We start from the raw sequence: 15,326 nt of genomic DNA on the forward strand, positions 1-15,326 counted from the left end.
CTCGAACTCCTGACCTCAGGTGATCTGCCCGCCTCGGCCTCCCAAACTGCTGGGATTACAGGTGTAAGCCACCACGCCTGGCTGAATGTTTTTATATTTTTTAAGAGCTGTAAAGAAGAAGGAGAAGAGGAAGGAGAAAATGAGAAAGAATTATTGTTATTATTGGTAGTAGTGGTGACAGAGACTGTATGTGGCCTATAAAGGCTAACATATTCACCATCTGACCCTTTGGAGACAGTTTGTCAATCCCTGGCCTAGAACATGGATGGCTTCTTACTAGGGCTCAATAAGTGTCTGAATGAAGGAAGGAACAGTTTAAAACTCAGCTCTGCCAGATGCCTGTAATCCCAGCACTCTGGGAGGCCAAGGCAGGTGGATCAGGAGGTCAGGAGTTTGAGACCAGCCTGGCCAACATAGTGAAATTCCATCTCTACTAAAAATGCAAGAATTAGCCGGACATGGTGGCGTGTGCCTGTAATCCCAGGTACTCAGGAAGCTAAGGCAGGAGAATTGCTTGAACCTGGGAGGTGGAGGTTGCAGGGAGCTGAGATCGCGCCACTGTACTCCAGCTTGGGCAACAGAGTAAGACTTCGTCTCAAAAAACAAACAAACAAACAAAAAAACCCCAAAGCCCGCCCCCCTCAGTTTTAATAACTTCCTACCTCAGGGAGCATTCAAATGCCTTCCTTCACATTTCATTTTGTTTATCCAGGTGTCTTTTCTACCTGACTGTGAGAATGGTTTCCACCTTGGGACCTAGAGCACTACCAGGTACAGATAAAGTTACTCATTTAATATTTATTAAGCACCTAGTAGGTGCTTAAATAAATTATAAATTAATTATACATTAAATAAATATTGAATGAATAACTGCACCTGTCTTGTTCATTCAGCATCCAGCACAGGTGTACAATAGACATTTGTGGGGTGAATGAACAAAGGATGAATGAAGACTTCTAGAAATCCTTCCTCCTCTATGCAAGGCTCCAGGCATCCTTATAAGTTTATAATCTTATAAAGATGACTCCTTCTTGCTTATAAGTAGAAAGAGGGCTTCAGTTAAGTGAAGATGCAGTTAAGTCAGGTTACTCTGTCCAAAAAGCTCAACTTTTGCCACCCAGTTTTAACACCTGATGGTGGCACAGTTGCACCACATACAATTTTCAGGACTCTGATGAATGTGCTGGGCATTTCTGCACTAACTCTCCTAACCAGTCTGCCAATGGGATTTGGCAAAACTATGAGCAGTGACAGAATGACAGAACCAAGGAATCATGAGATTTGCTATAAGTAAGACAGAGAGCCAGGAAATGAGGCGGGTAGAGAGCTCTGGGCTGGGACTCTGGGTTGGCTGGAGCACACAAAGGACTGGCACAGGGCTCAGGGCTGGCACTTCCTCCAAGACTTGCTCTGCGGCCAGGTCCAAGACTACAATCTCCTTGATGTTTTTCCATGGCAGTAACTTAGACTGTAGTTCTCTGCCATGAAGTGGTTCAGAGAATGCATGGAGTTGCTTTTTCAGCACCAATTCTTTCAGAGTAAGTTGCTTCATTTCATTCAGAGCACTGAACTTATTGAAACTGATGAAAAAAAGTTCATTCATTTGATCTACCTACCAGGAGTCTCAAATTAGGCTTCAGGCCGTTTAGTTGTTAAGTGAAGACACCTACTGGTGGAGGGTGATATTGCAGCCAAGCTCTATAATGCCATAATAATTGCAATGTCTAAATGTTGAGGCAGACAACTAAAGCTAACTTCCAGGAGTTGCCAAGTGTGAAATCAAAGGATTCCTAAGCAAGGATTATCACTTTTGTGGCCCAGCAGGAAATATGAGAGAAGAGGCGATGAGAAAGAGGAAAGTCTGACATTGGAAGGGTGATTTTTAGGTGTTATAAAATATTCTCAAGATGTACAGTGCCTAATCTACCACAGAAGTTTTCTGTTTGGGCATATTTTTTTTTTCATGATGACATGTCTTGAATTTTTAATACGAAGGGCAAAGTGGGATTTTCCTTCCAATAATTCACTATACTGTCGATCTTGCTGAAAGAGTCGGTAAACAGAGAATGCTTTTAAGTAAAGGTTAGAAAAATCAGGAAGAAATATGCTCCTCACATAATCAGATGATCTCTTGACTTTTAGTGAGAAGATTCATTTTCTGCAGGATGAGCAGAATTTGAGACCACATTAGCCAAAGTCTATAAGAGCCAGCCAGCCAGTCATGACTGGGAAATGCCAGAGGCAGATAAGCCTTCTCCAAAGCAGAGTTTTGGTGGAGAAATCTCAGGAGTTAGTCTGTCAATGTTAGATCCCTTTAAAATTCAATCCAAAAGGCTGATTCTAAAATAAAGGAAGTGTTCAAAGGTCACATAAGATATAAGGCTAATCCCAGCTTGGGTTCTTAGTTTGAATGAATAAGGATGCTATTTTCCAACCAGTTGAACTATAAATAAATCCATCCCCATCATTTCAGGTGAATGATGTAACAGCAGTCACCACAAATTAGAGCTTTTTCTCCCTTTTCCAGACAAATCCCCTCATCAAGCCCATTCCGACTGGACATTTGTGTTTGTCACAAACCAGAGCTGTCTCTTTCCTCTCTTCTCTACCCTCCCACACTCATTCCTTCTAGGGAAAGTCTCTGCACACTCGAAACCAGAAACTCTGCCAGCCCAAGAGTGGCAGCTCCTCTTCTCTCTGCTCTTTTCTAAGAAACATATAATTATCCCTGGGGCTCTGGAACTATTTGCAGCTTTAGCAGGATGCAACAGCTCTGGCCAGTACCTATTAAACTAGAAAGAGGAGCTATAAATGAACTGGTTGGGAAAAGGCTGAAGTTAATTCCCGATGCCATTCCTTGAGGCAGAGAGAATGACTGCGGGGCCTGTAAAATTGACCACAGGGCTGTACCCAGAGGCAGCAAAGGTACTGGAGCTTGTGAATTTCGAATTTCTACTTGATATGGTTTGGATCTGTGTCCCCACCCAAATCTCATGTCGAATTGTAATCCCCAATGTTGGAAGTGGGGGTTGGTGGGAGGTGATTGGATCATGGGGGTGGGTCCTTCATAAACGGTTCAGCACCATCCCTTTGGTGCTGTCTTGAGATGGAGTTCTCAGGAGATCTGGTTGTTTAAAAGTGTGTAGCACCGCCCCTCTCTCTCGGTCCTGCTCCTGCCATGTAAGAACTGCTTGTTTCACCTTTGCCTTCCACCATGATGGAAAGCTCCCGGAGGCCTCCCCAGAAGCTGAGCAGAAGCCACTGTACTTCCTGTAAAGCCGGCAGAACCATGAGCCAATTAAACCTCTTTTCTTTACAAATCATCCAGTCACAGGTATTTCTTCCGATCTTTTTTTGAGACGGAGTCTTGCTCTGTTGCCCGGGCTGGAGTGCAGTGGCCGGATCTCAGCTCACTGCAAGCTCCGCCTTCCGGGTCCACGCCATTCTCCTGCCTCAGCCTCTGGAGTAGCTGGGACTACAGGCGCTCGCCACATCGCCCGGCTAGTTTTTTTGTATTTTTAGTAGAGACGGGGTTTCACCGTGTTAGCCAGGATGGTCTCAATCTCCTGACCTCGTGATCCGCCCGTCTCGGCCTCCCAAAGTGCTGGGATTACAGGCTTGAGCCACCGCGCCCGGCCAGGTATTTCTTTACAGCAGTGTGAGAATGAACTAATACACTACTGCTGGTCAGGGACACCCATGAACTCTAAGTAACAGTAGTAGTAGTAATAAAAGCAGCATCAAACATACATTACTGACAATGTGCCAGGCACTGTCCTAGGTGCCTCACAAATATGATTATAAATCCTACAATAATCCCACAAGGCAGATTGCTATGATCAACCCCATTTTACAGATGAGGAAACTGAGGCCCATGAGAGGGGGCATCCTTTTTCACTTCTAGGATCTCTGCTTGCACCCCTGATCCTCATCAACCCCTTCAAACCTCCTGCCATCCTAGGAAATTAAAGAGCCCTGGATTCTGGAAGTTCTGAAGTCCACACTGGCTCCAGGTGAGGTCTGGGCCCGGCCTTTGCAGATGTGGAGGATGATCTTGGGTGGCAGGAAGAAAAAGTTGGGCCACTGTTTACATAAACGTATAAACCCCAGGGGAGCGCTCCATCATTCCTCTGTGCGTACCCTACTTCCCACCTTCTCTTTCTCCATAATTGCTTCTGAGAGAAGAGTTGTGTCATCCAGGAAATGGAAAGATTATTAGGAGGGGATATAATGTACTTCGGGGACAATGGCAATAGGGATGGAAATCGCTTGACACTGCCTCTGTCATTGCCCACAAAGGGCTGGGGCCTGGTGCTGAGGATGTCAAATGGATACGGCCCAAACCTACTGCATATTCCTGCCTCCTATGTCAAATGGATGCGGCCCAAACCTACTGCATATTCCTGCCTCCCAGCCTGTGCCTGGCCATCCCCTCAGCCTGGGATACCCTTCACTCTATGGAAAGCTCCTGATCCTTCATCAAGACCCAGGGTCCCTCCTTTCTGACCCCTTATCACACCTGAGAAGAATGTTCTTAGCTCTCAGCTACCACGTTGCTCTGTATGAAATGGAACAAAGGCATTTAACTCCCGATAGCATGGCTAGGAAGAAGTCTGCCTCCCCTTCTCCATGAAGGCATTCTCTGGGGAAGACTCCAAGTCTCAACCACTTGGCAGTTTTTTGGTATATTGGATGAAACAACCTCAAATACTATTTCTGGGAAAAGGGATGGGGTATCAACCAATCAATCAAGCATCCATCCATCCATCCATCCATCTACCAATGCAACCACCCTACATCACTGTATCCTCAGCATGGAACCCAGGGCCTGGCACACAGTAGGTGCTCAGCTGGGGTTTGCTGAAAACTGAAGAGAAGAGAACAGAAAATATTCTTACCAGATTTCTTTTTCCCAATGTGCTCCCTGTACAGGAAAGAAAGGGGGTGGGAAAGAGTAATGAGTCAGTACTTGTCATGTATTGACATGAGTTATTCTGCTAGGAAACTGCGATTCTCCATCCCCTACAACATCATCAGTGAATGAATAAAATCCAGGCCAACTAGAGGGACCCTGACTTCTTCAAAGAGAAAGAATTTCTCTTAATTTTCCCCCTTTGCCTGATAAGTGCTCTGGTGCCCTGGGGACCAGTGTCGCCATTTATTTGTAGACTGGAAGCCCTGGGGAGGAGCTGAAGGGGGTTGCACAGTTTGAAAATAGGAGTTAGGTCCTCACACTGCACTGAGCCTGATGCCTACCTCGTCAGGCACAGCAGAGGTCCCTGCCTCATTTCTTGGGGTCCCCTAAGCCATAAACATGGGGCAGAAAGTGCTTGGCAGTAAGTGTACAAGGAATACATTAAAACTGGGCAGAAGTTTGGATAGCAGTGAACACAGTGCACCTTCCTAGTGGTGACAGGGGAGACACTACTATGGGGCTAGAATTCACAGGGAATAATGAATAGGGACTCCCTTACATTCATCGACCATGTCAGAGTTTATAAATGCAACTGTATCAGCCAGGCATGGTGCTTCACGCCTGTAATCTCAGCACTTTGGGAGGCTGAGGTGGGTGGATCATTTGAGGTCAGGAGTTCAAGACCAGCCTGGCCAGCATGGTGAGACCCTGTCTCTACTAAAAATACAAAAATTAGCTGGGCGTGGTGACACATGCCTGCGGTCCCAGCTACTCGGGAAGCTGAGACAGGAGAATCAATTGAACCTGGGAGGTGGAGGTGCAGTGAGCCAAGCTCGTGCCACTGCACTCTAGTCTGGGTGACAGAGCAAGACTCCATCTTGGGAGGCCAGGGGCCGGGGGGTGGGGAAAGCAACTGTATCACAAATGCAGCATTACAAATTAGGGCTTACAAAGCACTTTAAAGTAAGTTATCTCAAGACTAATAAAGTTTGCAGTGGTTGGGTTGGGATGGACATTGTGGCAACAGTAGCATTAGCAAGTATTATTAAATGGTACTAGACCCAGTGCCGGCACCCTGCTAGGCACTTGTAGTTCACTCATTCAATACTCACAATGATCACAGGGAATAAGTATTATTCTTATTCCCATTTTACAGACGAGAAACAGAGAGGCTAAGTAATTTGCTCAAGGCCGCACAGCTAGAATTTGAACCCAGATCTAACTAACTTTAAAAAAACTGAGATATAATTGACAAACCATAAAACTTATCCTTTAGGCCGGAAGCAGTGGCTCATGCCTGTAATCCCAGCACTTTGGGAGGCCTGGGGTGGGCGGATCACCTGAGGTCAGGAATTGGAGACCAGCCTGGCCAACATGGTGAAACCCCATCTCTATTTAAAAATACAAATATGAGCCAGGTGTGGTGGCAGGCACCTGTAATCCCAGCTACTCAGGAGGCTGAGGCAGGAGAATTGCTTGAACCTGGGAGGTGGAGGCTGCAGTGAGCCGAGATTATGCCACTGCACTCCAGCCTGGGAGACAGAGTGAGACTCTGTGTCAAAAACAAAACAAAACAAACAAACAAAAACTCATCCTTTAAAGATATACAATTTGCTGGTTTTTAGTATATTCACAAGGTTATCCAACCATCACCGCTAATTCCAAATCTTTCATCACTCCAAAAAGAAGCCCTATATCCGTTATTAGTCACTTCCCATTCCCTGTCCTCCAGCCCTTGGCAACCATAAATCTGCTTGCTGTCTCTAACGATTCGCCTGTTCTGGATGTTTCATATAAACGGAATCATATAGTGTGTGGCCTTTTGTGTCCGGCTTCTTTCATGTGGCATAGGGTCTTTGAGGTTCATCCGTATTGTGGCATGTATCAGTACTTCATTCCTTTTTGTTGCTAAGTAATATTCCATTGTGTGGATAAACCACAATTTGTTTACCCATTACTGAGTCGCTGGACATTTGGTTGTTTCCACTCTTTGGCTATTTTGAAAAATGTTTCTGTGAACATCTGTGTACAAGTGTTTGTACGGACATGTGTTTTTATTTCTCTTGGTTATATACCTAAGAGAGGAATTGCTAGGTCATATGGTAACTCCAGGTTTAACTTTTTTTTTTTTTTTTTTTTTTTTTTTTGAGACGGAGTCTCGCTCTGCCGCCCAGGCTGGAGTGCAGTGGCCGGATATCAGCTCACTCCAAGCTCCGCCTCCCGGGTTTACGCCATTCTCCTGCCTCAGCCTCCCAAGTAGCTGGGACTACAGGTGCCCGCCACGTCGCCCGGCTAGTTTTTTGTATTTTTTAGTAGAGACGGGGTTTCACCGGGTTAGCCAGGATGGTCTTGATCTCCTGACCTCGTGATCCGCCCGTCTCGGCCTCCCAAAGTGCTGGGATTACAGGCTTGAGCCACCGCGCCCGGCCAAGGTTTAACTTTTTAAGGAAGTGCCATGCAGATGTCCACAGCAACTGCATCATTTTGTATCCCACTAGCAACGTATGAAGGTTCCAACTTCTTCATATCCTTGACAATACTTATTATATATCTTCTTTTTTTTTTTTTTTTTTGAGGTGGAGTCTCGCTCTGTCACCCAGGCTGGAGTGCAATGGCGTGATCTCGGCTCACTGCAATCTCTGCCTCCTAGATTCAAACGATTCTCTTGCCTCAGCCTCCCATGTAGCTGGGATTACAGGCACCCGCCACCATGCTAATTTTTGTATTTTTAGTAGAGACGGGGTTTTGCTATGTTGGCCAGGCTCGTCTTGAACTCCTGACCTCAGGTGATCTGCCTGCTTCGGCCTCCCAAAGTGCTGGGATTACTGGTATGAGCCACCATGCCTGATCTATCTATCTATCTTCCTGATTACAGCCATTCTAGCAGGTGTGAATTAGATCTAATGATATTTCACTGTAGCTTGGATTTGCATTTCCTGATGGATAATGATGCAAGTATCTTCTCATATGCTTATTGGCTATTTGTGCATTTTCTTTCGAGAAATGTCTATTCCATGTCTGGGTTTTTAACCACCATGTAATAATGCTTCAGAGCAACCTGGGAGAGAGCAAGGAGGGAGCTAAGCCAAGCCCAAGAGCCAGGGACCACAGTCCTCCTGTATGTCTGGGAGGTGTAGCAGAGTCCGGCCAGGTTGGGTGGACTGGTGGTGATGTCCTCCCTCCAGGGATAACATCACTGAGGTTGACCTTCACAGCGCTCATGCACAGAAGGGTGAGGGTCAGAGTGGAATGTCCTGGCTCACCTTCACTGGCACTCACTGGGTCCCGGTCAGAAAGCTACACTTGGACTGACTCACTGCGTCCTCATACATCCCTTTGAGGGTTACTCCATTTTGCAGATGAAGATACTGAGGCCCAGAAAGGTGAGGTACCAGGCCCGGGACTGGAACCCAGAAGTCTGGCTGGAGCCCACTCTCCTGACCACCACCTGGACCGTCTAGTGACCAAAGCTCCCCTCTTAGCTGCTGCATCAAGACGCAGTAATGAAGGTTCCACCAGGCTGCTTCTACAGAAAGCACCAGCTGCCAGAGCTGCCATCCAGGCCTGCGACCTGAGCTGTGGTCTGGGTTTAAGTCCCGGGCTCCTACTGAGCCATGCGCCCCTGCTTCCACTGTCCCAGCCAGAGCACGGGAGTGGGGACGGCAGGGGGGCTCTTGGGTTCAGGCAGCCACAGCATGCATTTGCTCAAGCAGGTGGGTCATCTTCTTGGTGTGACATGCTTGGGGTGTTCCCAAGTTTTCCTACTCACGGCGGCCAAAACCCTCCTCCAATAGCACCAGTTGGCTGGGAAAGACCCCCAAAGTCCATCTCAAGCCCTAACATGGGTTGATCTTCGGGATCCTGACCCACAGACCAACCCCACTGGGTATAACCCTCAAGTTCACTATCCCTAAACCAACAACCAGGGCCCAGCTGAGACTGCCTGCTGTGGCCCAGAACCATCCCTTGGGCCCTTGGCAACCTCACCACCTTCCTTCCTTTTCAAATCCTGGCTTAAAGAAAGGAAGGCATCACGAGGTAAGCACCTGCCCTGTGCCAGACACCATCCTCTATGGGTAGGATCTTGCTCAGTCCTCACAACCGAGCTGTGAGCCAGGGTAGTGACGCCCGCTTCACTGATGAGGAAATAAGCTCAGAGAAGGCAAGTCATTTGTCCAAGGTCACATAGCTGGGAAGGGACAAAGAGATTTGAACCTTCCCTTTCTTTCCAGGAAGGCTCTCAGAACCACATACATATACTCCAGCATGATGCTTGCTAGCTTATCTCAGCTGTTACCTGGTGCTTTCTTTGGTACAGTCTAGGCTGTGTTTTGTATTTTTAGTGGCTGTTCTATTTGTGGATGCAAGGGTGCCTGTGTACCCACATGTTCACGCAGCTTTTCCACCACTGTGGGAGTCAGCAGGCTCTCACTATCTGGCTGATGAATGAATGAACAATGCCAGTGCCCTTGGCTGGATGCAAGGGCACTGAGAACTCCTGTCCTGCACTATTTCTACAAGCCCAAGACAGCAAGCTAGTGGGGCTGCCTCTGCCACCAAAGAGAGGAAGACAGAGAGTGTCATAAAGCCACCATGCAGCCTCCGGGACTTCCCACCTCCTCTCGAGGGCTGGCTTACACCCCGTGTCCCCAAGTGTCTCTCCTTGAATGAAGATGACCAGACTCCTCCCAAGCACAGCAGCTGCCCCTGGCCTGGCTCTCTCCCCTCTGTGTGTCTAAGTTGGTCTGATGCTTGCTCAGAGGCTGGGGCCACTGCAACCACCCTCGCCAGGGAGACGCCAAAGGAATCCCAGCACTAACACTGGGAAGGGCCGCCAGGGCGGGGCTTCTTCACCTCAGGTCCATGTACAGGATTCTGCACCCATGAGGACCTCCTGAAACTGCAGATGATCCTCCAGGAAGAGGGAAGAAAGCTTTTGTTGGAATCTCTAAGTGGTCCATGATGCTCCCCAAAGTTAAAGCTGGAATCTCTAAGTGGTCCATGATGCTCTCCAAAGTTAAAGTTGGATTCTCTAAGTGGTCCATGATACTCCCCAAAGTTAAAGTCTCTAGGACACTGAGATAAAGTAGAAGAAAATCTGGCTATCATTGAATCCAGAGGCCCAAGGAATGCACACCAATGTCAATACTACCCTCATGGCTGCTGCCTGCTGCCTGCTGCTTCCTCTGCCCTTGGGCAATAAGGTCTGCAGAGCACGTCCCAAGTGATTTTCTTTTCTTTTTTTTTTTTTTGAGACGGAGTCTCGCTCTGTTGCCCAGGCTGGAGTGCAGTGGCCGGATCTCAGCTCACTGCAAGCTCCGCCTCCCGGGTTTACGCCATTCTCCTGCCTCAGCCTCCGGAGTAGCTGGGACTACAGGCGCCTGCCACCTCGCCTGGCTAGTTTTTTTTTTTTTTGTATTTTTTAGTAGAGACGGGCTTTCATCGTGTTAGCCAGGATGGTCTCAATCTACTGACCTCGTGATCCGCCCGTCTCGGCCTCCCAAAGTGCTGGGATTACAGGCTTGAGCCACCGCACCCGGCCCAAGTGATTTTCTCTACAGCCTCTCATTTGATTCTCCAAGCAATGCTGTGAGGGAGGTGTCATTGCCCCATCTCACGTAAGAGGAGACAGAAGCAAGGGGCGGAAAAACCTGCCAAAGCTCACCCAGCTTGAAAGTGGCTCCTATAAACTGAATTCGTATGTTGAAACCCTGACCCCCAGTGTGATGGTGCTTGGAGATGGAACCTTTGGGGGTAATTAGGTCATACAGGTGGAGCCCCCAGGATGGGATTAGCACCTTTATGAGAAGAAACATGAAGGTAAGAGGATCGCTTGAGCCCAGGAGTTTCAGACCCGCCTGGGCAACATAGCCAGACCCTGTCTCTACAAAAAATTAAAAGAAAAAAAAAAAAAAAGAAGAGACACGAGAGCTCTCTCTCTCTCTCCCCTCCATGTGGGGACATATCTACAAACCAGGAAGTGGCCTTCACCAGGCACTGAAATAGCTGGCATCTTGATCTTGGATTTCTAGCCTCCAGAAAGTGAGAAATACATTTTTGTTGTTAAGCCACCCAGTCTGTGGTATTTTTGTCATAGCAGGTGGAACAGACTAAGACAGCAGTCAGGCAAGTTTCCCTGCTGAGGGTGTATCAGGCTGGGCATCTTGATGAACTCTTAAGAGACGGTGTTGGAATAAAGACAGCAATGTCTGGGCATTCCAAGAGGGGAACTAGCAAGAGCCACCACTTCCTGAGCAGCTGGCAAAGGTCTTAGAATTTTTCCCTGTGGCAGTCACTCAGTCCTCACCATTACCCTAAAAAGTATAGCTACTCCCATTTCACAATAGAGCAAGTGGAAGCCCAGAAGCAAAGTGAGGGAGGCCCACAGCCACACAGCCCAGGAGTGGCAGAGGCGGGATTCGAACCTGGGTGTACTAGATTGCAAACTCAGGCTCTTTTCTATCAAGTAAGCCTCTTGTGTGGGACTGAGCTTAGGTTCAGACTCAGGCTGACCTGGGGAAAATTCACCTTCACCTCTTCCAAACTGTGCCTCTCTTTCATTACTATTTTGTTAAAAGTCCCTTTTATTATTCTGAACCTCAGCTTCCTCATCTGTAAGAGAGGAATGACAGGTTTTTTGTTTTTGAGACAGAGTCTCCCTCTGTCGCCCAGGCTGAAGTGCAGTAGTAACGATCACTGCTCACTGCAGCCTCAACCTCCTTGGCCCGAGCAATTCTCCCATCTCAGTTTCCTGAGTATCTGGGACTACAGGCATGTACCACTATGCCCGGCTAATTTTTTTTTATTTTTAGTGGAGACAGGGTCTCACTGTGTTGCTCAGGCTGGTCTCGAACTTCTGAGCTCAAGCAATCCTCCCACCTCAGTCTCCCAAAGTGCTGGGATTACAGGCGTGAGGGAATGACAGTTTTTATCGGGCAGTTTTGTGAGAAAATGAAGTGGAAAGGGAACACAATAAGCTCTGTATCCTTTGATTTACCTTGTGTAGAAATTATAATTGAAGCCAGAGGCTATGAGCCTGAATGGCAGTTCAATCCTGCAAGCTCGGGAGGACTGTAGACAAAGGTGCTTTGAGAATATTTCCCCATATTTCATGATGGCGATACAAACTGGGAAATGCTTACCAGACACCAACGCCAAAGACACTAAGAACAAAAACATTAGCCAGCATGAGTTAAACACCTCAAATTATCAGATTTATATTATTCTGTATCTTTATGATTATTTTTAAATTTATGAAACTGTGTCTTGGCTTCCGTGTTGGTAAAGCATTCCCTTGTGACATCTGATTCAAAGGTTTACTGTTGCCTCTTACAGAATGTTTCCCTTGACTCCAAAACCACGCGCTTCTGTGCACTCACTATGAGAAGCTGTATTTACTCACTCTGTGCTCATCACAGGAAACGGTGCATATTGGAATATATTTATTGCAGAGACTTAGGTCTACTCAACTGTGTGCTAGCAAACCATCAGTCCTGAGTGGACTTGGAGGTCTGTGAACTCCATTTTGGAGGTCGCTGTGTGTGTGTATAAATATAAATGGCCTGACTTCACTTGTTAGAACACTTTGATGCTCTCTCCTCACAAGTCTATTTAAAAAAATTTTGTGACTCCAGCAGATCACTTCCAAAAAGGAGCATGTGTTTCTCTCTTGATACACGTACAGTGCTCAGCATACTCCCTCCACGCTGGCTGCTTGGCAAACTCAGCCTTGGTTACGGCTGCTGCCTGGGGCATCCAGTGAACGCGGTGCCAAGAGTGGCAGCGTCTACTTTTGGAATAGAGCCTGGCTGGTATTTTTCAGACCTTCTCGAATGAGCCCAGATGGACCCCAAACTCTGCCGGCTCTTGCTCCTGTGACCCCAGGACAATCCCAGCACCTTGGGCTGGTCTTTTTCCCCACTGCTATTTCTCCATTAGCCAGATCCCCACCTGCTTTCCCCAAAGCACCCGGGCTGGCCAGGGTGTTGGTGCGTAAGTGCAGGTAGGCAGGCGGTGCTTGGGTTTAATTAGGTGTGCACTGTGTGGCTGGGGCTGCTGGCTCTGTAGCGACAGGCATCTGGGCAAGCGGCCTGTCCACTGCAGGGAGAAGTGACAGGGAGGCAGGGCTGTGGTGGGCATTTTGGAGCGCTTCGGAGCCTGGCTGGTCAGGATGAAATCCTGGCCCCGTTGCTCACTGGCAGTGGGGTCTTCGTTGGTTTGGGTTGCTCCCGCATTCACATCCCTGGCAGTTCCTGAGCACACCCACCTCTGCAGACAGAAGCTAGATGAATCTACAGCTCAGCCCCTGCCTCGTGGGCTCAGTCTGCCCAGTTCCGACACACCTCACTAAGTGCTGTGGGCAGGTGCAGAGTATTATGGGATGACAGGAGTGGCACTCGGCCAGTTTCCTTCACCTGTCAAACGGGATGATCACTACCCACTTACAGCACCTCTGAAGGCTAAGTGAAGTGCGGTCTCACAGGGGTTCAGCCGACGAAACCCACTGTCGGCTGCACTTTGCTTTATTTGGGGGTGGCTGGACTGGCAGGAGGGAGGGCTGTGGGGCTCCATCTGGGGAAGCCCACAAACGAACTTACTCTTTGGGGGGATTCAGGTCCTCAGGTCTTGTCTCAAAGAACTGCAGCACCTCATCACACTGAGAGATGTAGGGGGGCAGCTGGATGAGGGCCTGGAGAAGAGAGACGCAGGTGAGTGCAAAGGAGTAGAGGGGGCTGGGCATGGTGGCATGTGCCTGTAATCCCAGCTACTCAGGAGGCTGAGGCAAGAGAATTGTTTGAACCTGGGAGGCAGAGGTTGCAGTGAGCTGAGATCGCACCACTGTACTCCAGCCTGGGCGACAGAGAGAGATGTCTCAAACACACACACACACACATGCATGCACACACACAAACACACACACACATACACACACAAACACACACACACAACCAAAAAGCAAAGGAAGGAAAGGGGTGTTAGGAATGCCATACACCACCAGTGGCTCTCAAACTCAGGAAGGCACCAGAGTCACTTGGAGGGCTTGTTAAAACACAGATCGTGGATCCCCACCTGAGTTTCTGATTCAGTAGTTCTGTGGAGGGGGCTGAATGTGCATTTCTAAAAAAAGTTTCCTGGTGATGCTGCTGGTTTGGGAAACAACACACACACACACACACAAAATGTATGATATACATGCATATATTATAGGCATCTTTGTTCAAGTAATAGGTACATATTCAGGCAAAAATCAGACCATACTGTACATGCTATTTTGTAAACCGATGATTTCACTTAACTATAAATTGTCAACTTCATGCCATTTCATTATTCTTATTTATGTTGAGACAGGATCTTGCTCTGTCACCCAGGCTGGAGTGCAGTGGTGCAATCTTGGCTCACCACAACCTCTGCCTCCTGGGTTCAAGGGATTTTTGTGCCCTAGCCTCCTGAATAGCTGGGATTATAGGCATGTGCTACCATGCCTGGCTAATTTTCTTTTTCTTTTTTTTTGTATTTTTAGTGAGACGGGGTTTCGGCATGTCGGCCAGGCTGGTCTCGAGCTCCCGGCCTCAAGTGATCCACCCACTTCAGCCTCCCAAAGTGCTGGGATTACAGGTGTTGGGCCACCACAGCTGGCTCATTTCATTATTCTTCTATAACATTACCTATACTGGATATTGGATTTTGTACAGCTGTGTCATACTTTATTCAAGTCGTCTACTGGTGAATCTTTAGGTTATTTCCAACATGCTCACATACGTGTCTTAACTCACGAATCTGAAGCATTAAAGTGAAGGGACTGTTTTATGATTTGGATACAGGTTCAAAGTCTCTAAGTTAATGAGCGGTTGAAATAGATCTTCCACTGGCCAAATTCCACATTAATCTGCCCCAGTGACTCACTGGCTGTGTCATGGAGCCTCAAGTGGCTATAGGTTGGACAGAGGGTAGGTGGAGGGCACAAAGTTGCCCTCCACAAAGCTGGTTTATCTACTAACAGGTATTCAGTCAATGATTCAATGAGCATTTTCTTTATGCCCAGCACTGCACTAGTTTCTGTGCCAAATACAAGAGAAGTGCAGGGTACAATCTGCTCATTAAAGGATTTGAAACTCAGACATGGCCATCATGAATAAACAGCTCGGTTTAACAAATATTTACTGAAGCCTCCTTTGGCCCAGGCCCTGGAACAGGGTGATGAGGATGTAGATCTGAGGGTGGTTCAGGTGGTTCATACACACATTTTGTTGCACACACATGTGCAGAGAACATGTGTGCATATGCATGAATTGCACAGGTGATTCTGGCAGCCAAGCCACCCAAGCAGTTCAAGAGATGTGCCTTGCATTTCCCTCCCTCCCTCCCTCCCTCCCTCCCTTCCTTCCTTCCTTCCTTCCTTCTTTCCCTCCTT

The 15,326-nt window shown here is 47.7% G+C and overlaps 1 protein-coding gene across 1 annotated transcript in view; it reads right to left on the bottom strand.

Moving 5' to 3' along the window:
- Positions 1–15,326, bottom strand: part of SH3PXD2B (SH3 and PX domains 2B) — a 118,749-nt gene that overhangs the window by 36,344 nt on the left and 67,079 nt on the right. Inside the window, exons 5-6 of the mRNA XM_011947795.1 lie at positions 13,513–13,604; positions 4,899–4,924 (exon numbers count right to left, since the gene is read on the bottom strand). Of these exons, the coding sequence (XP_011803185.1) occupies positions 4,899–4,924; positions 13,513–13,604 (118 nt within the window). The remainder of the gene's footprint in view (positions 1–4,898; positions 4,925–13,512; positions 13,605–15,326) is intronic.

The sequence above is a fragment of the Colobus angolensis genome, unplaced genomic scaffold (assembly GCF_000951035.1).
Source record: "Colobus angolensis palliatus isolate OR3802 unplaced genomic scaffold, Cang.pa_1.0 Scaffold27, whole genome shotgun sequence".
Taxonomy (NCBI): domain Eukaryota; kingdom Metazoa; phylum Chordata; class Mammalia; order Primates; family Cercopithecidae; genus Colobus; species Colobus angolensis.